The sequence below is a fragment of the Pelmatolapia mariae genome, linkage group LG2, assembly GCF_036321145.2.
Source record: "Pelmatolapia mariae isolate MD_Pm_ZW linkage group LG2, Pm_UMD_F_2, whole genome shotgun sequence".
NCBI lineage: Eukaryota > Metazoa > Chordata > Actinopteri > Cichliformes > Cichlidae > Pelmatolapia > Pelmatolapia mariae.
The window spans coordinates 25078883-25105337 of NC_086228.1; the positions used below are offsets into that span (position 1 = coordinate 25078883).

Below are 26455 nucleotides of genomic sequence, written 5' to 3' on the forward strand. Positions count from 1 at the left end.
GCCTTGTTCTTTACTGTTTCTCTCTATCGAGTGTGTGTGTTACTCACTGATGAAGTTTGTTTGGCCCGTGTAGATCGTGTACTGCAGCTCATAGGAGGTGACGCTGAACTCGTCCTCAGACGTCCAGTGAACAGTGATGGTGTCGTGGGAGGCGGTGCACAGCTCGTCTCTTATAGATGGAGGGTTGGGAGCTACGTGTGGAGGAAACAAGAACACGATCAAATAAAATAAATGTTAGAAAGCGTCATCAAGTCATTTTGTCTTAATTCTCAGAAATATAATACATCTCAACAGCTGCATCAAATTTTTACTACTTTGACAATTTGACATGAAGTGGATAAGAAGTAATTGTCTTTCTAAAGGGGAGTTTTTTGTGTTCGTAACGTCTTTCAGAAATTCCTTTTCATTTATCTGAGGGCATATGAATGTGTTGGCTTTGTGTAAGAATGAAAACCCCGGTCACTTTTGTAAAGATCGCGATCACACTCTTTCTTGGTCTGACCTATTAATATTTAGGCAGCACATTCAATGTGGAGAAGTCTGAATGGCATGGAGCCATATAGCAAACAAACGAACACAACTTCTGAACAGGTGTGAGCTTGTGTTTTGTTTTGGCCAATGAAGACTTTAATTAAAGAGAGGGTGTCGACATCCAAAAACTGATGACATATGAGATCAGGGTTCACAAGGAGCAAAGTACAAGATAACAATGTATGAGGAGATACAGCACAGTTAGAAAAGCTTCCCTCGTGCTTTTTTGTCCAACACAATCTTAGATAACTTATACTTTGTAACTGTCATAGACAGCATGAGCATTGAGTTAATCTGGCACTCCTTAAGGCCAGATGACTTTTCTGTCTGAAAGGGAGACAGCTGAGGTGCCACGAAAAGCAATAAAGTCAACAGAGGTTGAAGTTTTGAAAGAACCATAAAATAACATTACTCTCCTCCCTCAGGAAAAGTCACGTGATTGTTGGGGTTTTCTCTGTTTTCTTTGTATTGTATTTCTTTGTAGGGTCTTTACCTTACAATGTAAAGTATCTTGAGGTGACTGCTGTTTTGATTTGGAACTATATAAATAAAACTGAATTGAATAAGTCAGCAAAGTTGTGTTTTCCATGTCTAAAAAGGGCTTATGTGACAAGGCTGGATAGTTTTCTTAACAGTTTTGTTCTTTGAAACAGTGAATTAAAACAAACAAACAAAAAAAACAAGACAGCAGCAGGACTACTGTTAACATATCTACTGCAGATTTGACAGGATGTGAATTTACCTGTTAGGTAATCTAGTCCTTCCAGAATCTTCTTCTCTCGGGAGAAGTCAAGAGCAAAGTTGTCAAACGCCTCGTTCAAGTTGACATCTGGGATGAGCACCTGCGAGGAAGCCGTGGCCATTGCAACCCTTTTGAGTTGTCAGGACGCGGGGGCGAGCAAAGTAAATGTCAGCAGAAGGGTAGAAAAGGAGGGATGAGAGGTCCGATGAGGTGAGGAGGAAAAGAGGGATGGAGCAGGAAAAGATGGGAGGTGATGAAGAGATGGAAAAATAAGAGCAGAGAAGTGAGGTGAGATGGCAAGAGGAGAGAGGTGGCAGATATTATTAGTGACACGAAAAAGGGCGAGAGAGGGGAAAAATTTTAAAAGAATACAAACATGAAATTCATGGTCTCAGAATAAATGTCTACAGCCAGTCCAACTCAGAATCTCTGCCTTGGTGTTGTCAAAACACAGTCAAACCAGACATGCACTGACACACTTACTCCACAGTCTCTACAGCTTTGTGGAAACTTGTGCCTACTTCTGCTTTGAGCATCAGTGAGCTGTCTGTGGCAGGAGCCAGCCAGAACCACAGTGCTGGCAGGGTTACACAGCAGTGCAGAGTGGAGAACAGATCAGCACTAGTCCTTAAGACTTCAGTTCCTCAGTAAAGAGAAACCAGTCAGTCAATAAAGTGCACGGCCAGGTGGTTGAAAGAAAAGTGGAGCCGAGGCCAAATAAAAGATAGTGTGCTGGCCGTGGCTTTTGCAAAGGTCTTTGTGAAAGAGACAGAGCAAAATATCTACAGGAGGAGGAGGACGAAGGAATGAGGGTATTACAGAAGTGCGAGGGTTGAAAGGAAAACTGCAGAGCTGGCCCTTAAATGATAGATGATTTTCAACAGAGGCCTGACATTGATCGCACGAGCCAAAGACTTTTGATAAAATGCTGATTTCACCAGCAGCCCCTTCAAGTGGATTTCACAGAGGTAAAAATCGAAAACTCATTGTAGGACAGAGGTTTTGATTTAAAGAGTCAAAGACTTATTGCCAAATACTCTGACAACTATCATGCAGCCTGCTACAAGATGACACAGCTCCACACGGAAAAAGCAAGACAAAAACCCCAGTCAGGATGACTTGTCAAAAGCCTCCCACTTGTCTGGACTATTAATAGCTATAATGAAGTGAAATTAGTATATTGTTGCAACAGGCAGGTGGTCTAAGTCGGTGCGCTGTTCCACCTACCTTTCGGCGACATTTCTGGCAGTCTGAAGGAAGCGGGCGTGGTCGTTCTCCTTCAAGCTCTGCTCAGCCTGTGTGATCAGGGCACTGGAGCGCTCCAAACACTGGCGACAATTTGCAATCTGCTGAGCCAACTTGCGCAGTTTCATCACCTGGAACAAACAAAGCACACGTTGCCACGTTACGACACACACGGTTCGTATTCATTTGCACACTGTGAGCCTTGAAGGAATACATCGCCCTTCTCAATAACTCGACTTCTAAATTTTTCATTTAGCTAAGAGAACGCAGACGACATTGCCAGCACCTGGTCTAGTAAAAGATTCACAAATGCCACCGCGACATTCTTTTACTATGCGGGAATCTTGACACGTACTCTATGTCTCTAATCCCCATCTCCAAAACTTAGACAAAAGTAGTTCACTGGTGTTATTGATCTTCTATGTTCATCTTCTGGGACTAAAAATAACTTTCTATTTGCTCAGGGCAACTTGTGTGCCTTCCACTGCAAAAATTCAGGAAAAAAGGATCTCAAAACTCTCTCTACATCCAAAAAAAAAAGAAAAAAAAAAGCCCTCCTCTGCACTCCAATAATTTCAGTTTGATGGATTTTTTTAATTCATTTTGACAGTAACTAAAAAAAGCCAATTGTGCTTTGCTTCCCACATTGGCACACATTATTGACACAAAGACAGCACTCTCTCAGATGATTTTTGCTAGGTGAACTTTCCATATTGCAGAGTTAACTGAAGTTTTATAACCAAAGAAAAACAGACGCAGATATTCAAACACATACGACCGAGCGTGATCAAATATTATATCGACAGAAGCATCTGAACGTGCAGAAGCAATTAGCAGATGACATTAGAGTTTATGATTAAGGATGTTTTTCTACTCACAAAAAAAAAATAAAACTATGGAGTCCACACAGAAACGCAGTCATAGACACAGTTATCTGAGACATGCACCAACAGGAAAAAGGAGAAAAAGAAGCGGAGGGCCCGAGTTTAAGTGAGTCCACTGGATCTATGCTCATATTGACCTTAATATCATGTTGCATAATCAAAGGGCAGATAGTTCTAGGTCACTGGATGAGGGGCACCAGTCTGCACATACATATCCATGTTTAAAAACTGTGAAAGGAGGCCTGACAGGAAATGAATGAGACACTACTGGCTGTAAAAGTCACAGTTCTTTCCCTCCTACCTTACCAAACAAAAAAGACATCGAGCTCGTCTTTTGAGCACCTTGTAAGCGCATCTACTGTGTATTCACGTGGTGCACATGATTCAGATGTGCAAACAGGAAACTGCTGATTTTGGACCACATAATAATTTGCTTCATTTTCATCACAAAGCATCATGCTGTGCGAATCAAGTCAGGTCACGTTGTCAGGTCACGATTCAGACACAAGCACGGTTTGTAAAGTCCTTTTCACTGTAATTTGTTAGCGCGTGTGCTTTAATGTCATTTCCCACCGAGCAAAAGGAAAGCCACGATGAGCAAATTTGAAATTAAAGTAATCTGTTTATCTTTATTGCTGCTCATATCCTGATCCTGGAAATGAACTTAGTTTGATGTAAAAAAACAAAACAAAACAAAGGGTCTTTGTGAGCGCTGAGACTGCCAGCAAGAGGCAACTGTAGAATTCAATACCTGCTTTAGCGTGGAGTGCTGTTAAATGACTAAATAAATCATCTGTGAATCTAAAGGCAAAGAATGAAGTTAAGTCTCTTAATGCACTGAACGCATCATAATTTCAGGCTAAGGCTAATTTGAATCTCTAACACTAAACAAAACTAAAAAGTTCACATGGTTAAAAAGTCACCATCAAAAGTTTTCATGGAATCTAATGTCCACTTTCCTTCCCGCTGCTGGAAAAGCTGCTGCTGCTGCTTTAGAAGTCTCGTTAAGCTGGAGTCTTAATGGAGTTTTCAACTGACATCTCAGCTGCACTTGCACTAAGTCCGCCATAATCTCTTGTCACTAAAAATGACATTTGAGCAGGTTGTTGACTGCAAAGAGAGGAGAAGCGAGAGGAGGTTTAAAGGATGAATTATTATTTGGCAACATAGGCCGCAAACAACAATTTTAGAGATGATTACTTCTCTCCTGCAAAATAATGGACAATATGGCACGGTCTGAGTGTGTGTTCGTGTGTGTGTCTCTTACTTTGTGCGAAGCCTACAGTCCGTGATTTAAAGCTGAAATTGAACCTTCTAATATAATTTAAATACTTATGAGGTGATGCTACAATATTTAAAGTTGTTTTTTATCCTTTTACTGAGTCATAAAACAAAACCAAAACTTTTTCAGAGGCTGAATTTTCTTAAAGTGCAATCATAGATATGAAAACAAAGCAATGTGTTATTAATGGCTTATAAACATAATACGTTTTCTCTCACTCCAGTTGATTGAAAAACATATTTTTGTAGCTAACATTTAGCAGTGACATAATGGTTAAATTACTAAATAGTCTTCTGTAGGTATTTTTGCAGCGACAGGTGTAACCCCCTGGTGGCCATTAAAACAAATGTATCAGTCTTTCATACTGTTTATCATTGAAAGTAGATGAAACCAGGATATGACTGCATACAAAAAGACAGACTCTCAACAACAGATAAATCCAGCTGATGCTGTGGGAATATATGTCATCTGTAAATCAAGGTAGCATGCAGTGCTATGTAATGACCAGCCATCAGTCACTAGATTTGGGATGTGGATCCTTAAAGTTTTACAGCCTCGATTTGCTTTTAAAGAAATAGAATAAACAAAACCACAGCACTGAAAACAGGCCAAAGCCAAAGGCTTTGTATGGCCGACCATCCATCCTGACCTGGCTCTGAGAGACAAATGTTATATTTGCACATTCACAAGAGGCACTTGTCACATAAACACAGAGACAGGTTGTTTAAGTGGTGCCAACAACAGTAATGCTGTTGTTTTTATGATGAGTCCCTACCAGGCATAAGCTTTTAAAATGAAGTTCAAATGACCTATGAGATTGTTAAAAAAATTGTGTTAAAAAAAGCTAGTGTGTAACACTAAAAGAGTTTTGCATTGTTAATCCTTGGAGTTTGAACAGTTTTCAAGAAACAATAACGGAAAAGCGGCAGAATAGATGCCTGGAAGACAGGAAGTCATATGACAAAAACACACAAACAGAAACCCGGCCGTGGGAATAGTCTTTTTTTTTTGTTGTTGTTTTTTGTTATGTGCGTGTGTGTGAGCTGGGAGAGATTAAGTATGACTGCTGAGTCTCCTCTGCAAGATAGAGACCTCATTATGAAGAAGTAAGAGAGAGAATGGGAGCACCTTGCTCACCATGATCAAGCCTGTATAATCCGGTTATTCTGTTGCAGAGTCACCTCTGAACACTTTCCTTTATGAGACTGTCCTCAACAGGAAGCCATCTCAGTACTTTGCTCATAAAATGTATAATATGAGCTGTGTTTTTGTAGCAATGTTAATGTATAAAATATCAATATTCAACTTATCCTTTGCTTTCTTCTACGCATTTGAATTAGTCAAGGCGCATTTGATTCATCTTCCTTGACCTTTCAAAGTGATGCATACGGGCTTCCTACATTTGACCGCTGTACCTTCAGCTGGAGAGCCTTTTACAGGCACAGACTCTCAGGAGAACAAACCTTGCTCTTTGTCTGCATTCATTGTCGACACACTCCTCTGTCTCACACACACACACACACACACACACACATACACACAAACCTATTTTAGTCTTTGTGTTAACTGTTGGGAAATTTCTCTATGAAGCTCCTCTGCCACCTTGGATCCTTCACAAGCACTTAAAATTTCACCTCTGGAAGGGTTATTCATGGTCAGAGACGGGACAACCACCCATATACACATGGGCATGAGTACACACACACACACAGAGCCAAATGTGTATCTGTCTGTGCAGTTAGTTGTGGACTTTGTAAAACAGCAGCAGGAGGTTCAGAACAGTCTTTCCTGCCATTTTAAATTCTTTCCTCACACATTCATGTTGACTGCCTAAATATGAGGAGAGGCTGTTATCGCTCTCTTTTTTTATCCTCCGTGTTTTTCATTTCTCGTAAAGCCTGCATGTGGTGTATATTTGGGTAAACAAGCAGACAACCACACAAGTAGCCTTACAAATATATTCTGTCCACGGCATCGCTGCTTTCATATTCATTCGCTTCTGCAAAACGATGGTGGGTCGGGCTTTTTGCCTGCTTCAGATGGCAAGGCGACACAAGTGTTTGAAATATGAACTGTTGAAAACTGAATGAAACGATGTAATATGAATTCACCGAAGTCATCATCTCTCTCTTCTAAGTGCCAGTAATCACTGTTTTTGTTTATGCACGCTGAATAAAAGTGCGTCTAATCTTGGATTGATTCAGTTAATGACACACACAGAAGATCGTCCATCTATAACTCGTTTTGGTTGTAGGGTACATTTAGAGATACGCTAATACACCGCCTGGGGTTCCTTAACAACTCCCAGCAACATCATTTACAACAAAAGATTTTTTTTTTTTTTTAAGGAAAATATACATTCTGCCTGCCTCAGCAGACATTCAATTAATTAACCATAGATCTTATCTCAGGAGTTTAAACAACATTCAGCTTTACACTCAACAGTAACTAAAAATACAGCATCTGGATGATAATCTTGCTCTGACTGATTAAATTTACTGGGACCTATTGTGGTCATTTACATTTCTTTTCAATTCTTGGACTCTGCAAGCGTGGCTATGCATGATTCACAGTTCAAAATAATCCATATTTATCTTATGCTATCTTATACTAGGCCTTGGTGCAGCCCCTCAGTTCCTCGAGTGTCTCCCTTTAATGTCACAAGCCCTTTAAACTCTTATGATTCCTTGTGACTGTGTGCAGTGAACTTGCGGTCTCGTTAACTCTGAAGTGAAGAGGTTAGCTTATTAAATACATTTTTGAAAGCCAGAAATCTGTTGCTGTCTACATATACTGAAATTCATATTAACTACTTACACTCATAGTTCAGTCAGAATGTCATAGATGTAAAACTTATATTGAAAAATTCCTCAACATAAGTGAATATTGTAGTTCTTTCAGAACAGTAGTTTAACTGCAAAATGGGATAGATGCTCAGGAATCTTGTTATTATGTATAACCAGATTACAGTCACTTGGCAACCAGTTGAGTCAAGCTCCCTATTGTAAAGAGACACATCCCAGGATGAGTTGTGCTCATTGGCACAGACTGACTCAGAGTGATTACAATATCTTGGCAACCTCTCTGAATTTCTAAATTAGACAGCAATTATTTGCAAACCTTGACCAATCTGAGAGTAACTGCAGTCAGTCTAAGTTGGGCCGTGAGTGTTTGGAGACAGGTTGCCTTTCATGACGTGACCTGGGCAATTGCTTTGTGATGAAACGTGGTCGCCAAGAGATTGAAGGTCTTGCACGCTCATCCGCTGGTAACTGCAACTACTTGCATTCAGAAAAATAAATTCCAATAGTTGATTATGTTCATTTGGCAACGCCTAGAAATTCTGTCCATAAAAATTATGAACAGAATCGGTGACAAAGGGCAGCCCTGGCGGAGCCCATCACCCACCAGGAACGAGTCCGACTTATTGCCGGCTATACAGACCAAGCTCTTGCAACGGTCGTATAAGGACTGAATGGCCCGTAGCATGTTCATCTGGATTTAGCGTTTTCAGTGGGAGAAATGTTTCGTCACTCATCCAAGTGACTTCCTTCCTTCATGACTTCTTCAGATAAGTGAATAAGTCATTTGGATGAGTGACTTTTTATTTATTTTTTATTAACTTAAAGGGAACCATAGTAGGTTCCCTTTAAGTTAATAAAATGCCAATATTGTTGTCTGTTAGCTTTGGTTTTTTGTGTCTTAAAGGTTAAAAAAAAAAATCAGTCAGTGCCACCTTTGTGATTGTACCTGAATTTGAATATTTCAGACTGCACTTAAAAGACGCTTAAAAAAATTTAGTTGAATATAATACTTTACCTTGGATTCTTTGATCTTCACGGCGATGACCTGTTTTCTCTGGCGAATGATCTCCACCAGCTCATCACACTCCTCTACCAGCTTAGCTTCATGCATGGCTGTGTTCACCTGAAGAGAAGCGAACAAACAACTTAAGAAACCCTCACAGCCTCACTTTAAAGCCAAACTGTATATTCACTGACTTGCTCAGGTTCAATGTATCTTATATTTTGCTTTTGGTGTCTGATATCAAAAATGTGTCTGCACATTTTTTTTTCTTCCTCGTTCACATGCTCTCTTTGGGAACTTTGTAAGACTTTCAGAGTGGCAGGAAGGATCATTTGCATCATCGCATACAGAGCACGTCCTATAGTTTTCCATTTCATTAAGAATTCTGCACACCAGGAAAAGTGCCTTAAGCAACGTGCACCTGGATTAAAAATAACTTGTGAAGAACAAAACAAGGAAAAGTGATTTCCAACTCATCAGCTGTCACTGGTAAAAGATCATAAATCAATATATTAGCTACACGAATCCAAGGTTAAACAAAACAATTCATAAATACACATAAATATGGCAAACTGATGGTTCAGCCAATTAGGGGGCATTGCAGGTAGTAAGAAACCGACATCTTAATATACACTGTAGATGGAATTTATTATTCATTTGCCAAAATGTTCTTCTCCTTGCTGGAGGAAAAGCCCATCTCTCCTAATAAAAAGGGTTACTGTGCAGTTGGATTTGAAACACTGTTTTATACTTGCATGCAGCATGAATTTATTACAAAAACGGTGTATTAAATGATTAGAGTTACACTATTTAAAAAAAAACAAACATGTTTATTTAACTCAGAAAAAGCCAAGGCGGATTATTTGAAAACTCAAAGGCACTCAGAAAAAGTCTGTGGAGACAATAATTAATTCACCCATAGAAAATGCTCACACCAAGCCAATTTAATAGATTCTGTGATTATTTCAGGACCAAAGTCACCAAGGCAACTCTTCATCAGTTCACCATTTCACGCCAGCACTAAATGAACATCCATCTTCAAATTTGTGTGTGTGGGTGGGTGAGGGTTTTTTTTTGGAGACACTACGGGTGTTTGCTGAATTTCAACAATGAACCACTATTAAGCAGTTAGCTCATTATGAAATATGCATACAATTACTGCAAAAGCTTTAGAACCACTTAGGGCAGGGTTTTAGATCATAAAAAAAGATACTCCAACTTCACTGTTGAACCAAAGAAGAGAACAGAAAATCTAAACGGGAATTTGTCCAGTGAGTGGGTTGTGATTTCTGATTCATGAGCAAACAAAGGTACACAAAAGAGACAGAAATGACATCTATACTTCCAGCCTTAACTGGTTTTAGGTCTGGGTGTACCTTACCTGCTTCATCTGCTCTAATAGTCATTTTTTTTAAATAATTTATTATATTTCATGGTACAGTAACATAAAGATGCACAAAGCTCATATCTGTTATCTAAGATAATGTTGTAACAGAGATGTAATTGGCTGTATTTACACCTGTGCAGAGGTTTACTCTAAGTGCAACCTCTATATCTCGATGAGTGATTTTGTCTGTAGGAGTCACTTCAAACCATTACAGAAATTACAAATATACTCCAGAATAAAAAGAAATAAAACTACCCCAGCAGGGTGACAGTGGGAATTTTTCACCCAAACTGGCAACTTCAGAGTTATTGAGAAAATTCACACAAGAGGCTAGAAATTTCACTTCAAATAAGACGTTTTCAGAGGCCACAAACATTCACAGAGAACAGTGTTCCTTGAACTGCTTCGCTAGCTGCTGCAGTGTTTGTTGTCACAAAAAGCTACAGGTGAGTGTTTCCTGCAGGGAAGGGACTGTGGCAAGAGCACTTTTGTTCTTGGCTGGCAACCATAACACAGTACTACACAAGGAGATGCACTGCGAGGAGACCTCTTTTACTGTGGCACACACAATCTTACAGAGGTGCAATGATGACATTTAAATTAAAGATCACAGCAGTGATAACAAAATACTGCAGAGCAGAATTTACAAAGATAAATGCTCATGTGGGATAGAATAGATTTAAATGAGTGCAGTTTTTTTTTTTACATACAAACAAAAAATTTGAAATGACTTTAATCACCTTGATTAAGAAGCGTTTTCTTAATGTTATTAAAAATATACAGAATGACATAGATGCACATTATGATCTCTTACTTATCCACCGATCGACTGATATGATCAAAGGAATTCATTGGACTGTGTGTTTCTAAACTGTTCAATAACAGAAAATAATCCATAAATATACTTAGACATGTCAACAGTACCAACGCATACAGTACCTTTTCACACCAAATTGTGAGAAAGCAACATTACTAGGTAATTTTTTTTAGTTCTGTAGATAGTATAGACAGGTGTGCCGTGGAAGATTATCTGGTTCCACCTGATTAGCGATCAGCGTGAGTAACGGGCAGAACAATTACATTCTCTTTCACTAGAGGGCAGTGCAACTACCTGCTCTAATTAAAAGGGTTGCCAACTGCCAGTAAAACAGAAGAAATTACATTTGGTGGTGTGCCATGTGACTTTTCTAATGTGAAATATGTGTCTTGGCTCAGGGTTGGGAAGCACTGACCACCCAGTCTTTATGAAGAACTTCGAGAGGTCAGTAAAGGTTCTGATTCAATAACAATTAAGTATTAAAGAGTTTCCCTCAATGTTAACCTGGCTGGTACACATGTTAGCCTTAACATGAGTAGGGGGACAGCCAGTTAGCCGTAACTGTTTATCTACTATCACGCACCCCAATTAGCTATTTCTCAAATTATTATTAAGACTATAAAAACATTATTACTATTGATAAAGATTAAGATGATTAATTTATTGTTAGAAGTAGCTGCTCAAAAGTTTCCTCAAATATTTTAAGGGCACATACTGCACACAATGCTGAGATGTGCCAAGTTTTTGGCAAACGTCTGTTTTCAAATTCCCTTTTTATTGCAAAAATATTCATTTATATCCAAACTATGCCCTATTTGTCATTTCTAGTAAATTTTGTACTAAAAATGTCAAATCTGTTATGTGCAGACGCAGAATTGGTTTATCCCTTGAGTTGGGTGCACACAGAGAAGATTTTTCCTGGACAACTATTGCTCAAAACCACATAAATATATATATATATATATTTTTACAAAAAATCTGGCTTTGGAAGCAAACTATATAGAAATGCAAGGTGGTTTAAGACTTTTGCACAGTACTGGATCCTCTTAAGGATGGCTTTGAGCCAAAGTAGGCCCTCACATGGAGAGAAAATCACAGGGGCACACAAACACAAACAACACAGTTCTGCAAAAAGCCATTTTATGACTGCAGCTTCGTAATTAAGCAGGATGAATGCAGCTATCCTGGGTCACTGTGAATTACGACTGGGCTACTTAGCAGTGTAGTTATGGAAAAATGTTCCCTCCTCATTCCCCCTTCTCTCCGTCTCTCTCTCTCTTTTAACCTCACTACAAATTAGGCATTATTAGACACCTCTGCAGGTATACTAAAAAGCACTGTGCCAACTTCAAGTTAAGGTCTGTTATTGGAAGAATAACCACATATAGCGTGTGTTAAGAAACCTTTCACCTGCTCCTGCTCTTAAAATATTTGTGAAAATTAGTCAGGCTGCTAAAATTCAATAAAAATATCTCACTTTCAAATTTCTTAAAAACGTTTGGTTGATAATAATTATGTTTAACACATGTTCTAATTTGCTCTATTTATTCTGTCTTTGGGAAATTATTAAACTCTCCAACATCAGATAAATAAAAGTATTTGAATACAGTATATTAGGCAAACTAAATGGAATTATGATTTATTATAAGGATTATTACTTTAGTCAATAGTAATATAATAATAATGTTAATATAGAATATCCTCCTCATTAATGCAGCTATGACTTAACTGCATCCTTTTCAGTGCTTTCGACTAATTATTAAAAGTATATCTGACAAGCATGTTTGTATATGCTATTATAATGAGATTATTTTAGCATATACAAACGCAGATATCAGCTGAGTAGTGTTACAGTTGGGTACAACTGGCAGCACACATTTCTCTCTAATAAGCTACCACAGTTCTCATCAAGTTGACATCCTATAGCCTGTACTGAAACACAGCAAATAAACACCATATCTGCATAGCTGATCTACTGCTGGTCATCTTCCTCAGATAAATCAAGACATCCAGCACAGAATTGTGCTGAGAAATGGAGAGTAAGACGGAAGAAAATAAATGCAGTCCCAACAGTATGGGATGTTGAAATCCACTGTCCCACATTATTACAAAATGTTCTGGATTGTGGCTCACTTGTCCCCTTTCCTGACATATCACCGATCTATGTAACAGGCACAACTCCCAATGAGAGGTTCAATTATTTATTTATTATTTTAGATGTAGCTGATTCAAAGTAATTCTTGAAGCAAGTATTGCTACTCAGCAACCATCTGGTAGTTATTTCGAATTAAAAAGACTAACCCCCCAAAAAGAAAAGATAAGCGATAATTTAATGGGACATAATGCATGTATAAAATCACCAGGGAAATCTAATTAAAGTTGGCTCAAAGTTTGTCGACTTTATTTCTACTACACATGCAAAAGGTTTTAATATGTTACAACTTCATTCAGAGCTCAGTTCATCCCGACAGAACAAAGTCAATGCTCATTCACTATATGGATAGAGTAAAACAACAAAAATAGGAAGTATGCTCATCTACATCTCTACTGTGACTGGTAGCACTTTCTGTTACAGCTTGGCCACAACGTTATAATAGTGGGGTATTAGTGTGAAAGCAAATATAATGTGGAAATAATTACAACTTTATTACAAAGTAACATCCAAATAATAACCAAGTAATATCTTGTATAAACAATGGATCTAGCAGAGTGGTACTAACTTTAAATTTGTGTAATTGGTTAATAACAAGACCAAATGGGGCTAATAATGACAATATAAACATATGCCTGTAAGGCAGAACCAATTAGTAATCATACAGTAATATATAGGTAACCATATGATGACCAGCTAGAACTAAAATGGTAACATTAGTTCATCATGATTTTTATATAATAACTTAAAAGTTTTAGTGATATCAATAATAGGGGAACACTGCTTTATCATATTAGGATACTATTGCCATATTATAATGCTGGAATTAATCCAACCTTATGGCGTCAGTATTCTTCTTTGTTTGAAGGTTATCATGTAAACATATTTAATTCTGAGGTGTATTGCCTGGAAACATATGGCAGTTTCTATGCAATAACCAGGACTCAAGCAGGCTGAATGAAAGATGTCTGGTCATTTAGGTAATAACTAAGAATAATTTTTCAAACGTCAAAGGCAACAATTAAGTAATGACTTCAAGATTATTAATAGTGCGGGTTTATCGAAGGTGCAAACCACTGGTTACACTCAAAAACAAAAAGACTTTGCCTGATAAAAACAAAAACAAAGATATTTTTAAGAAACTATGAACATTTTTGAAATGTGAAGTCGAAACACATACCCAACTCTCCTTTTCTAAAAACTGGTAATAAGTAGAGAGCCAGTATTTTAGGAGTTGTCAATCATCAGGAGGTGAGCTAAACTCAAAACGAGTCTTTGCTTGTTAAATTCCCCCAATTCTGAGATTCGGCATTGCAATTTCTCACTGTGCTGTCATTTTAAGAAAATCCATTGACTGCAGACAAATGAGATGAATTGTGTGTGCGAGTTTTAATGATGCTGCAGTGCTCAATCTTGAAAATGCTATTTGCTTTTGTCACAGAAAATCTCACAGCTGAATCACCATAATAACATCACAAACACAGCAGCGAATGCAGCTAAATTACCCGCCCACCTTGACATTACAAAATCCCAACTTGTTTTCTTAAACTGCAAATCTTTACAAATGCATACTGTGTTAACAAGCACTGCTCACGCCCACACCGATGTATTTTAAATTCTAGTTAACAAGCAAAGGTTTCACCGCATATCAACTGTGGCAGGAGTGGTAAATGATTTACAAAATGTCTAACAGATCTTGTAGATTTCAGATTGACATACATCAAGAAAAGAAATAGTCTTTTATCCAAGAAAATTGTTGAAACAGATATATACAAATCCTGTTGTGCTGTACATTAGTCTTAAGCCACCCCTCATTCCTTTATATTTTTCTAGGAAAATGGGTGCATTGATTTACTGAAACATATTCAAACATACATATCATATAAGAAAAAACAATTAGAGCAAGCTAGAAAGTCAATACCTGGTATGACCACCTTTGTTCGTAACACAGCCTGAAATCTCTTAGGCAAACTTTCTTATAATTTCTTTAAACAGTCTTCAGGAATAGTTATCCAGGCTTCCTGAAGTGCATTCCAATGCTGAAAAATGAAACTGAATTCATCACTCCATAGGACCTTGTGTTACTGATTTCAAATCCAGGTCTTGTGTAATTTGGAATTCCTTATCCTTTGTTCCCCATTTTCCTTCCTTATGAAAGGCTTCTTGACAGCCACCCCTTCTTCTGAGACCATTTCACTCTCACTTGGTGTTGGCTCTATCTGGTAGAGTATCACTTCCTGTTACAACACACAGACCTTCGCACCCTTGGAAAACCCATAGCTAGCCAGGCCCCTGTGGCTGGTGCACTTGAAGGTAGCTTTAGTTCTTCCCCTAGCAGACTGTTCCGAGCACCCGGGAACACAGGATGGCTGGCTTAAATTGCTGTCTGTCTGAATGGTGTCCAAAATGCTTTGCTTTATAGATAATTGGGAACCTTTTTGGGGAAAACCTGTTCTTGTTAGGAGAGACTGCATCTATCCTAATTTGGATGGAGAAGCTCTCACTTCTACAAATCTGGCCAAATTTAATAAACCCCCCCAAAATCTGACTATCCAGAGTTTGGATCAGGAAGCGGAGTTGCAGACTTACACGCCTCTCTGTAGCTTCTCTCCTCCTGCTATCTCCCCAAAACCCCATCCCCTTAGAGACTGTGTCAAAACAAAAAAACAAACCAAAAATCAGCAAAAAATTATTTAAACACAAAAAAATCACAAAGAAAGAACAGTACTGTATCCACGACTGCACCAAAGAGTAAAACAGTGAAATGTGGATTATTAAACATTGGGTCTCTCTTTTCTAGTCCCCTGTTAGTACATGAATTAATCTCCCACTACAGCTTGTTAATCAACCAAAGACCAAGACAGAGTTTTAATTCATTTGAAAACATGATGCTTAGCCTTGTCCACCCTAGCTTGAAAAACTCAAGAAAAGTTTCATTTGTTGTTATCTATCGTCCACCTGTCTGTTTTTTGTCTGAATTCTGAGACTTTTTTATGTGATTTAGTTCTCAGCTCAGATAAAATAATTATTGTGGGTGATTTTATCCATGTAGATACTAAAAATGACAGCCTCAGCACGGCATTCAATCTATAATTGGACTAATTAAAATGACATCACACTAGTTTAGAACATCCTCATTTAGCCTTGAAATCCAGTTTACCACTCTATAAAAAAGCCCTCCGTAAAGCTAGACATCTTATTATTGACCACTCATTGAAGGAAGTAAGAACAACCCTAAATTTCTCTTCAGCACTAAAGCCAGGCTGACAAAAAGTCAGAGCTCTGTTAAGCCAAGCATTCCTTTAACGTTAACAAGTAATGACTTTGTGAATTTTGTCACAAATAAAATTGTAACCATTAGAGATCATCATCATCGTCATCGTAAAAGAGGAATCTGCAGAGGAATGTGATATTTGAAGAGTTTCAGTCAGGTTTTAGAGCTCATCGCAGCACAGGAACAGCTTTAGTGAAGGTTACAAATGATCTGGCCTCTGACAGTGGACTCATCTCTGTGCTTGTCCTCCTAGACCTCAGTGCAGCGTTCGATACTGTTGACCATAATATTCTATTAGAGCGATTAGAACATGCTGTAGGTATTACAGGTACTGCACTGCAGTGGTTTGAATCATATCTATCTAATATACTTACATTTGTTCATGTAAATGGGGAGTTGTCTTTACACACTAAGGTTAAATATGGAGTTCCACAGGGTTCTGTGCTAGGACCAATTCTGTTTACATTATACATGCTTCCCTTAGGCAGTATCATCAGAAGAAATAGCATACATTTTCACTGCTATGCAGATGACTACCAGCTTTATCTATCATGAAGCCAGGTGACACCCACAAATAATTAGTTAAACTGCAGGAATGTCTTAAAGACATAAAGATATGGATGAGCTCAAATTTTCTGCTTCTAAATTCAGATAAAACTGAGGTTCTTGTACTTGGCACTAAAAATCTCAGAAATGCGGTCATCTAGCCAGATGCTTACTTTGGATGGTATTACCTTGGCCTCCAGTGACACTGTGTAGGACCGCTTTCTTCCATTTGCGCAATATCTCCAAAATCAGAAACATCCTGTCTCAGAGCGATGCTGAAAAACTAGTTCATGCATTTATTACTTCTAGGCTGGACTACTGTAATTCGTTATTATTAGGATGTTCTAAAACTCCCCGAAAATCCTTCAGTTGATCCAAAATGCTGCAGCAAGAATACTGACAGGGACTCGAAAGAGAAAGCACATTTCTCCTATATTGGCTTCTCTTCATTGTTAAATCCAGAATCAAATTTAAAATCCTCCTCACATACAAGGTCTTGAATAATAATAATTGACTACTTTGAGGAAAAGTATAAAGACACGATTGATTGCTCAAAACTTTTGACTGTAATAATTACAGAACAGTGACAGCCAGAGCAATATATGACTTCCAACATTGGCTGCTGTAGCCAAAATGGCACCTGTCTTGTAAAGACGGCTAGGCAAAGTTCAAAACAGTGGTTAACCTTTTGCTGACACTAGAACAGTTACATTTTGAATACGCTCTATGCTCAATCCAGTCCTTTGCTCGCTCATATTTCTCTTCACTTTTTCTGCCTCTGTTTGATTGGCCCTGATTCCGCCTGCTTCTTACTGTCCCCAGTTTGCCTCTTTAAGTGTGACATGAAGTCCTCAAACAGATGCAAGGATTTAGCGTGACAGCTTTATCTCTGATGCTGTCCACAAATTCTGGGATAGCACCCAAAGATTTATGACATCCGGCTGGCACCTGGCTCTAAAAATGAGAGAGATGCTTTATGTATGTAATAGAGTAAAAGAAAATGCAACCGTGAGATCAAAGTAATGGATGTTATGTCAAAGAAAGGTGATAATTGGAAACGCCTCACCAAAGTGTTTATTTGCTAAGCAGATTGACTGCATTTATTTCTGTTTTTCGGGGTAACAACTTCTAACCTCTTGTCTTCTTTTACTTTTCAACAGAACAAAGTAACACAAACATCAATCATTACTAATTAAATTATCATGCCTATTATCAAAGGACACCCATCATTATCTCTGCTAATCATATCTCAACACGCATTTGATGGATTACCATGAAAATTTATATGGACATCCATCCTTCCCAGACAGTGTGCCTTCATTTTCTTTGGTGATCCTTCTTCTATTTGATGCAAATAGCTCTATAATTATTAGATACTCTCTTCAAAATGAATTTTAATAACTTGCTGATGCTCTGACTTTCAGAAGCATCATGCTAAAAAAATCCTCCATAAATGCTGTTTATGAGTGAACACCTAAACGCCAATGAAGGCATGATAAAATATTAAACCAAGAAAACAAGATATTGTACATCCTGAAAAAGCTGCTATAACTTTCACATTTTTTGGGGGGGGGGGGGGGGGGGGGTCGTAACATACAGTATCACCTGCCCAGGATGGATGAATGCCGAATGATATACATCCACTTTGAATGCACAGTATGGGCATCTGTTAAAAGCACAAACATACTGTAGAGCTTGCAATAAAGCAGAAATGTCATTTATCTATATACCATTAGCACATTGTATTGATGCTCCTATCCTTAGTTAAAAGTGGAACTGCAAACGGCTTTAGAAATATAGCTTTAGAAATGATGCCAGAAGATGGTTCGATCTCTCTGGTGCTATTGTGGAGAGATAAAGAGAGATGAGCCCTAATGCAAAGGATTAGGCAGCATTAGAGACATCTCCATACAACTGATTCATATTCTGCACAGAGTGTGATCAGCTTCAGTGTAAACACACCTAGACAGGTCTCAGCTAAGGACTTACTGTTCGCTGTTTAATCAGTAGATATACATGTGTGAACATTTAAACCCACCAGGCTTCTGTCTGATGTGATTCTTTTTCCCATCAGTTCTAATACACACACAAGTTTAACACGATCCTAGGGGTTGGAAACACCAGCTGCTGGTTTTTACTGCTTCCTAGAAACAATGCTTACTCCACATTTAGCTGTGTCTGGGCTTTCTGGCTCCGTTAAGAGCCAGAAAGCCCATTAGAAAGTTTTCCTCTTTATACAGCTGCCAGTGCAAGCACCTTGTAACCACACAGTCTCACGAGGCATAGCTGAACCATGACCTCGGCGAGGACAACTACCGTACAGAGAGCAAGATAAAGTGGGACAGAATGACAGAAAAGCTGATCGGCTGTCAAGTTACAAGATGAATTAAGAAGAGGGAGATATTAAATGCAAGAACTTCACTACACAGACAAAGTTTCAAGGGCACGGGCCTTTAAGGAAGTATTGTTAAAGTATGAAAGGGGAGGCTCTTTGGGAATTAAATAGAAATGTGCTGAAAATGAAATGGTAACAAAAGAATAAGAGCATCTCTTGAGATGCGTATTTGAAGAGGGTAAAAAGCTTTTACTATTACTCTAAAAAAAGAAAAAAAAAAGAAAAGAAAAGAAGTGAGCTGGCTTAATATTAAACAGCTTACGGCTTAAAACATAGTTCGTGAATGACAAAAATAATGTGCAGGTAACAGATAGCATAGTCTTATTCAAAGCATTAACACAGCTTTCAGTCTGGCTCTGAATTCAGTTACATCTGTCACTGTATCAGTGTCTATTCAACATCAAAGTGGTTTTTAGGGAAATGCTCTTCACCCAAGAGCCTCAATGAGTCCCCCTTACTCTGCTGACTATTAATATCAAAGCATGAGTGAAAATGAGTGATGAGTGTTAACTAAACAAAAATCACTACAAATGCTTAAGAATCACATCAATGCTTTTAAAAAGCTCCGAACCCTATTCCGAATACCATTAGGCACAAAAATCCCACACCAAGCCTTGTGGTGAGGATACTCGGAAAGAAGCAACCTACACATCATAAAGTCAGTGCATCTAAGACTGAAGAAAAAGATAACTCCCCGGAAAGAACCCCTGGAGGACAGGGCTGTATCGCTGCTGTGTGTGCTGACACATTGGAAGCTGATTCACACTGTGTTTGATCATTTCTTCGGCACCAATACAGTATGATGCAAACAAGGACGAGAGAAATCCAGGTCATGCTTAAAGCCCTTTAGAGATTTCTTATTTTGTACACACTCCTCTCCCTTCACTAAAACTCTCACTTTTTTATTCCCTTTTTGTGCTGTATTGCATTATTGCTGAGCGTGTTCTTCTACACACTGCCTGCATCTCTTTTTGCAGAATAAAAAAAAAGGATCACTGCTAGTCACACTAACAGTTACATCTTTTTATCCCATTCTCTGTTCCCATTGCCCTGTTAACCTCTTGTCTTTTCGTTTTCTTTTTCCTTTCCCTCACCTCTGCAGCCTCTAGTTTTCAGCCTTTCCACCGTTCTCCAGCTTCTTCTCCTCGCTTGCCCTCGCCTCTCTTCCTGGCACTCATAAAACGCCTCTGCGCCTTAATGTGTGCTCACCTGAAAACAATCCAGTCTCTCTCTTCCTTACGCCACTCATAAATAAACAACTGTAGCACTGACACTGACATCATATAGGCAGAATAGCTCCAAATGAGTTGAAAACGTATAGTTTATTTCAATAATTTGCTTAAGAGTTGGTGAAGCATGTTCTCCCCCATGCAATCTCTCCTCATTACTTTTTGATGAATAACTGATGAGACTGTGCTGCTGTCGTGGCGGTGGCTCAACATTGGTATGCAGACAAAGACGAAACAGAGACAGGTTTTTTTTTCTCATGCCATGCACTGTTGACGAACAGTTTGTCTGTACTTAATGAATCACCCAGCAATCATTTAATTTTGATTGGATGAGCGGCTGCATGAGTTGCTGTTCATGGACCTCAGAGTGACTCTGAGAAAATGGAGTCATGCCCGGCTGGTAAGAAATGAACTACGCAGAGAGTGATGGCGGCACTAAAATGCATTTGTCCTCTGCAGCCATTAATGTCAAATATCACAGAAAATGATGGTGTTTATTAAGAGTGAGTGTGCACAGACTGAAAGCATGAACCTGTGTGTATGTGTACGAATGTGTTAGTAATGCTCAGCTGAGAAAACACTCTGTGGCTAAGCATTAGAACTCTCTGACTGGCTTTGAACAGTACCTCCATTAAATCATAGCAGAAGCCCAAATGGAAGAGGTCAACAGTGACAAGACTGACTCAGGTATAATTTTGTGCACACAGGTACCGGTTCACACTAGGACACCGGAGCGCAAACACTCTTTGAAGGTTGTCGTTTAATCGTACCGGGGGGAGCTGTGACACATTACCACCTTGTGACAAGTCAGATAAAGCTTCCACTTTGGAGTTATATGCCATTTGACAGATAATCTTATCTGATTTGCTGGCAAGCATAAATTTCTTGTGTGGGTGGTGCCAGTAAGAATTAAACCGTTGAGTAATGCAACAGTAATTCATCCGTCCTAAAAATCAAATTCATCGCAGTGAGATTAATTGGAAGCCAAGAGTTCAAGGAAGAACCTAAGCAGTATTGGAAGCCAAAGCTGAGACATTAAAGAGGCACACAATCAGAATTTATGATACAGTTAAAGCTTTACATTAAAGTGGTTGCACCTTGAAAATTGAACTTTTAGTTTTGGCTTTGCTCAAGTGGTCATCTCAATCAGTGTTTGAAGTTGTGTGAATGACATAACTAACCCTTTTAAAGGTCTGAAAGTGGATGGTTGCTGATAGCTACTCTTTTGTTCTCGAGTGTTCTTCAGTCCCTCTGAAACTGAAACTGGTATCTATTATTTCCATTTTCAAAGTGCTGTGCCTAATCACTTATCATATTGATGGTCAAATGACATAACAAGATCACTGTGACACATTTGTTATTAATTTGCTGCTGTATACTTGCCTCCAACTCTTTAAAAATGATGCAGACCTTTTTATGACAACACTGTAAGAGCCTGGCATTCACTTACAGTGTTGGGATTAATCAATATTTGATCAGCAGCTGGTGAAGGAACTGAAAGAATTGAATTCGTATTTTAATGCTGGCAAAGTCACGGTTATGATCCAGCAGGAGGCAGAAATATAATGAAATAAAAAGAGGCTTAGACTAAAATATAGATAGCTTCAGTGGTGTGTGGTGTGGCGCTGACTTGGAAATGCTTATTTCTACCCAGCAGAACTCCCCTCATTAAGAATCCTTAGCAGCTCCGAGGCTGTTATCTTGTTGCTGACACTGATCTCTGACTGTGCTATGATACCTGGCGACAAGCAAAACTACTTTCCATATGGAAGCCATACTTTCCTGAGTTAAAATTAAGGGAGACCATTTGAATTTTATTGAAAAATTAAAAGACATAAAGATATGTTACATACCTCAACCTGTTGACAGATTTGAATGAGCTTGGCCATTTGGTTCTCCAGCTCACTGTTCCTCTTCACCAAGTTGGTTAGGTTGTTCTCCAGAGTTTGCTGTTTGGAGGGAGCAGGAGGATTGGCATGATTAGCAAGTTTTACCTTCACTGTGTGCAGTTTTGCTTATAAATAAATAAATAAATACTCTTATTGTAAGGTTATTGTTTAGCTAAACCATTAAGCTTAAGACACTACAGAAGAACAGAGTGATTAGAAAATTTCGAGGGCGGGTAGCTCCTTATGTTCGATTTAGTAGAGTTTTATGCTGGATGCTTCCTGATTTAAAAAAAAAAAACAAAAACTGAAGCCAAACAAATAAAATAAATTAAAAAAATACATCAAAAGTTTTGAACTACATGAATCTGCAAGGGGAATCATATCTGTAGATAATTATTTTGGTAACATCTCTGGTGAAGTCTGTGACATCAGTGCTGGTTCATGAGTTCATATTTATGTCTTCTGCAGTCCCAATGAAACCCATACGTCTGCACATACACATACAAAATATACATTCTGTGACATCACAAGAAATTTCTACAACACTGTTTTACTCCATTTTTTTATTTTTATCTCCACATCCCCCAAGACTTTCTTTATAACATAAGACATTCATGCAAAAATATTTCTTCAATAAACTGTAAACGACTTCAAAAAATTAATCCAAATATCTATTATGGCCCGTGAAGTACAATTAAAAAAAAATAGTTGCAGAAGGGAGAGTGTCCATCACAGTAGCCATGCACTGAAGTCTGAACCATGTTGAACAATGTTACATGCGGTGTGAAATAAGAAATAATCAAAAAGGTCACCAGTTTTGAAAAGGTTAAAAATAATCTGCAGATTTTACACATGATAATTAAAATGACTTTAATAGCTGAATTGCTGCAAATGTTGCAACATCATAATTGAATTTCATTGAATAAGAAGCAGCCAAAGTAGGTTCTGTGTTTGTAGTTTAACTCTTTCATACGTCTTCCTGTATTTTTGCTTTTTATGCAGCCACAAGTGCTTATACAGCAGTTTTATTTACTACAAAACTCTTTGATCTCACGATTTAACTTTATCTCACTTTAAAGCAAGACAATAACTATGTGATCCCTGAAAAAAATGAAACCAATCAACCTCAAATGGCAACTTTTAATGATCAAACGCTCAGTTACTATCCCTTAACTGTGACTGCTTTTCAGATGTAAAACAAAAGACACGCACGCACAAACATGTTCACTCAAACACATATGCAGGATAAAAGACCAAAATGGAAACAAGCAAATGGGAAGTCAGAAATAGAACTCCCATTCAAAGGAAACAGATCAGCGATGGTGGTGACGAGCATCAAAACAACATTAGCAGCTGCGATGAGAACAACAGAACAAAGCAGAAGACAAGCGGCGGGTGTTTGAAGTATCTCTACTCATGCAAGTGAAGGGGAGGTGGCCTGTACAAGCACCTGGTCGCGTCTGAATGTCTTACTGTCTGTCTGCTCCTCCGTGCGTCTGTCTTACTGTCAGGCATCCTCTGTGCTCTCCAATATCTCTCCTACCTGCCACTCAGCCTGATGTACGCCTACCTGTTGTCTGTTTGACTTTGCACCCACTTAATTATTCACCTGCCTGCTTATCTCACTTCTTGCCTCCCTTCCTTATCCATCCAGCTATCTACTTATGTGCCTTTCTGTCCCTCTGCGTCCCAGCGGTGGGAATAGTCGAGGAAGGGAGAGGGAGGGGTGGAAGGGTGGGGGTGGGGGGGGTTTGTTAAAAGGCAGCCAGGGAACTCACCGCAGCGCTTGTCTTTGAAGCCTCCATTACTGCATCTGACACTCTGCCCGGGCTCACCTGATAAGCCTACGAACACACACATACACCTACATAAGTGCACACATAAACACACACACAGATAAGCCTGATCACACGTCTGCCAGCTAAACGCACAGCAACTGATGAGGAGGACTCCTTTCTCATGAAGCTGCCATAAACACTTTGGAGGTTTTCTTGAATGCAGATGAGACAGTGCAGCGTACAGTGTGCACAGCAGTGGTGTTGGAGTTGCATCACTGGAACGAGAATTTGGTTGTTGTGCCGCAGCGCCTCTCTGTGTGTGTTTGTTTATTGGGGAGTTTGAAGTGGAACATCAGTGAGTGGGGACAGATGGGTCATTAATTAGCAAGCTGGAGACAAGATGATTAATACATTAGAATACAGCTGCCCCCCCCCCCCCCCCCCCCCCCCCCCCCCCCATGCGACACCAGTCGAAAGAAACTCCTTTGTTCTCTACATACGTACGTGTGTTTTCTGTATTTTACATGTGTTAGGCCTGCATATGGTCAGAGACAAATGTATGTCTCCATGTATACAGATGATGTTAGTTTATACTTTGTAGGGTGAATATGAGACACTAACCACTAAGCATTATACTGTGGTCAGTATGGCGATGGGGCTCTGCCTTACTTGTAGCCCACGCCTTATAGGCAGGCAAGTTGACAGAGAGAGAGAGAGTGATAGAGGGAGGCAGAGTAACCATCAACAACACACATTTAACAAATTATTAAAACACTCAAGGGACATCAAAGATAACCAAACCCGCTTGAGCTGGAGCAGAGAAAAACGTAACACAAAACATGTAGAAATAGAAGCATAAAAGGGTGGAATGGGTCAGAACATGCATGTGTTAGAGTTAAACAGCAGCCCAATCAATGATGACATATTATATTTATATTTCCTTTATCATTTAAGTTATTTAATATCATGTCAGTTTGTATCATTCTGTCTGAAATGTACATCATCATCAGAGTCATGAAACACCGTGGAAGAAATAAACAGGTCTCACTTCCAACTCAGCACATATGACTGCAACATTTTTTTTTTTAAGAAGCAACATTTAAAAGAAAAAAAAAGAAAAACCATATTTTCTTAAAGTTAACCAGGTACTTCTTTTCAATAAACCTAATCAGTGAGGAAAATGAAAGTAACATGAGAGTGAAAATGAAGAAAACAGCTTGAAAAACAAAAATCTCAATCAGAAGACAAGCCACGGTCTCCTGGTTGAAAAGTTGGTTTTTATTTTACATCACCATCCTGTCCCCAAATGTGAACAGCTGGGGCCAAAGAATTACTCTGCCTATTTCTGCTGCACCAGCAATATCTGGACAGTTTGCTTTGGTTACTATGGAAAAGCCACACTGATATGCCAGGGACTGGGTGTAAATATTAAAAAGCAAGCCATAACTTGTGTTATTACCAGCCTGAGAAAGATCTATAGACAGCAGTAGCCACTTTGATTATTTTGCTATATTGAAATCTATTAAGCGTAAAACCTATTGCATATATTTACATATAAAAAAAGGGGGCCATTGCAGAGACAGAGAGGTAGAGAAAATAGAGCGGAGGGTTATTAGAGTGGAACAAGAAGAAATCAAAGCCAATGCGAGAGAGATGAGTTACTGCTTTTTAGTTGCTTGAAGCATGTGATGGGTCTGCAGGGGTAGATGGTGTTATTTGCATGAGGTAATATCATTCATTCACAGACTCAGCTTTAGACATAGCATGTCATGGCAGTGAATAGGGAGAGTGTAACAGAGATAGGAGGGGCTGACAGGAGGGAAATAGGGACGAGTCTCATGCTGAGAGGGGAAGCTTGGCAGGCTAGCGACCAGGCTTCTAATTCGGTCATCATTCAGTCTGTTCTGTTTTTCTGTTTTCCATTAGTATGACTTTCATTAGTATTCAGTAGCTTTCTCTTCATTTTACATCACAATAAGTATCCTCTCCCGCTAATCTGACTTCCTGTCTCATCCGTTGCTTTGTTTCTTGCTCCTTCAGTATTTATTCTGTCCGTCCCGGCCCCGCTGCAACAGCAGCTGCTGACAGCCCATCATCTCAGGTTAGATCAACACCCCCTCATATGACATCACTATGTTGAGGGGCTCCCGGGTCTCGTTCCTGTACAGATGATCCATTTCTCTTGGGAGGGATCCCTATTTATACTAGAGTAGCTAGACAGCTGCGGGAGAGGGGCCGTGGATATAGAATGATGCCTTTTTCTTACAAGAGAGTTGAGTATGATGAAGGGTTTACTGAACTCGCTCACTCAACTTTGACTGCTCTTAAAGCTAAAACTAGTCATCATCATTCATAGTCACATTACCACTAAGCACTGAAGTTGCACAGAGACACAGTCCACGGTACAAGATGACAATCCAAACACTGTGTGTTGTCTCTCAATCACAGCGGAACCATGACACATCTGTAAATAGCAATTTCTGAAATTGTAAGACTT

At 39.0% G+C, this 26455-nt stretch overlaps 1 protein-coding gene across 5 annotated transcripts in view; it reads right to left on the reverse strand.

Moving 5' to 3' along the window:
- Positions 1-26455, reverse strand: part of mid2 (midline 2) — a 151865-nt gene that overhangs the window by 29679 nt on the left and 95731 nt on the right. For 4 of the 5 annotated variants that reach the window (XM_063496557.1, XM_063496572.1, XM_063496548.1 and 1 more), the window contains exons 3-8: positions 23959-24024; positions 22145-22240; positions 8504-8611; positions 2501-2649; positions 1274-1401; positions 48-191 (exon numbers count right to left, since the gene is read on the reverse strand). In XM_063496557.1, the coding sequence (XP_063352627.1) occupies positions 48-191; positions 1274-1401; positions 2501-2649; positions 8504-8611; positions 22145-22240; positions 23959-24024 (691 nt within the window). The remainder of the gene's footprint in view (positions 1-47; positions 192-1273; positions 1402-2500; positions 2650-8503; positions 8612-22144; positions 22241-23958; positions 24025-26455) is intronic. The other variant, XM_063496582.1, reaches the window with a different exon arrangement.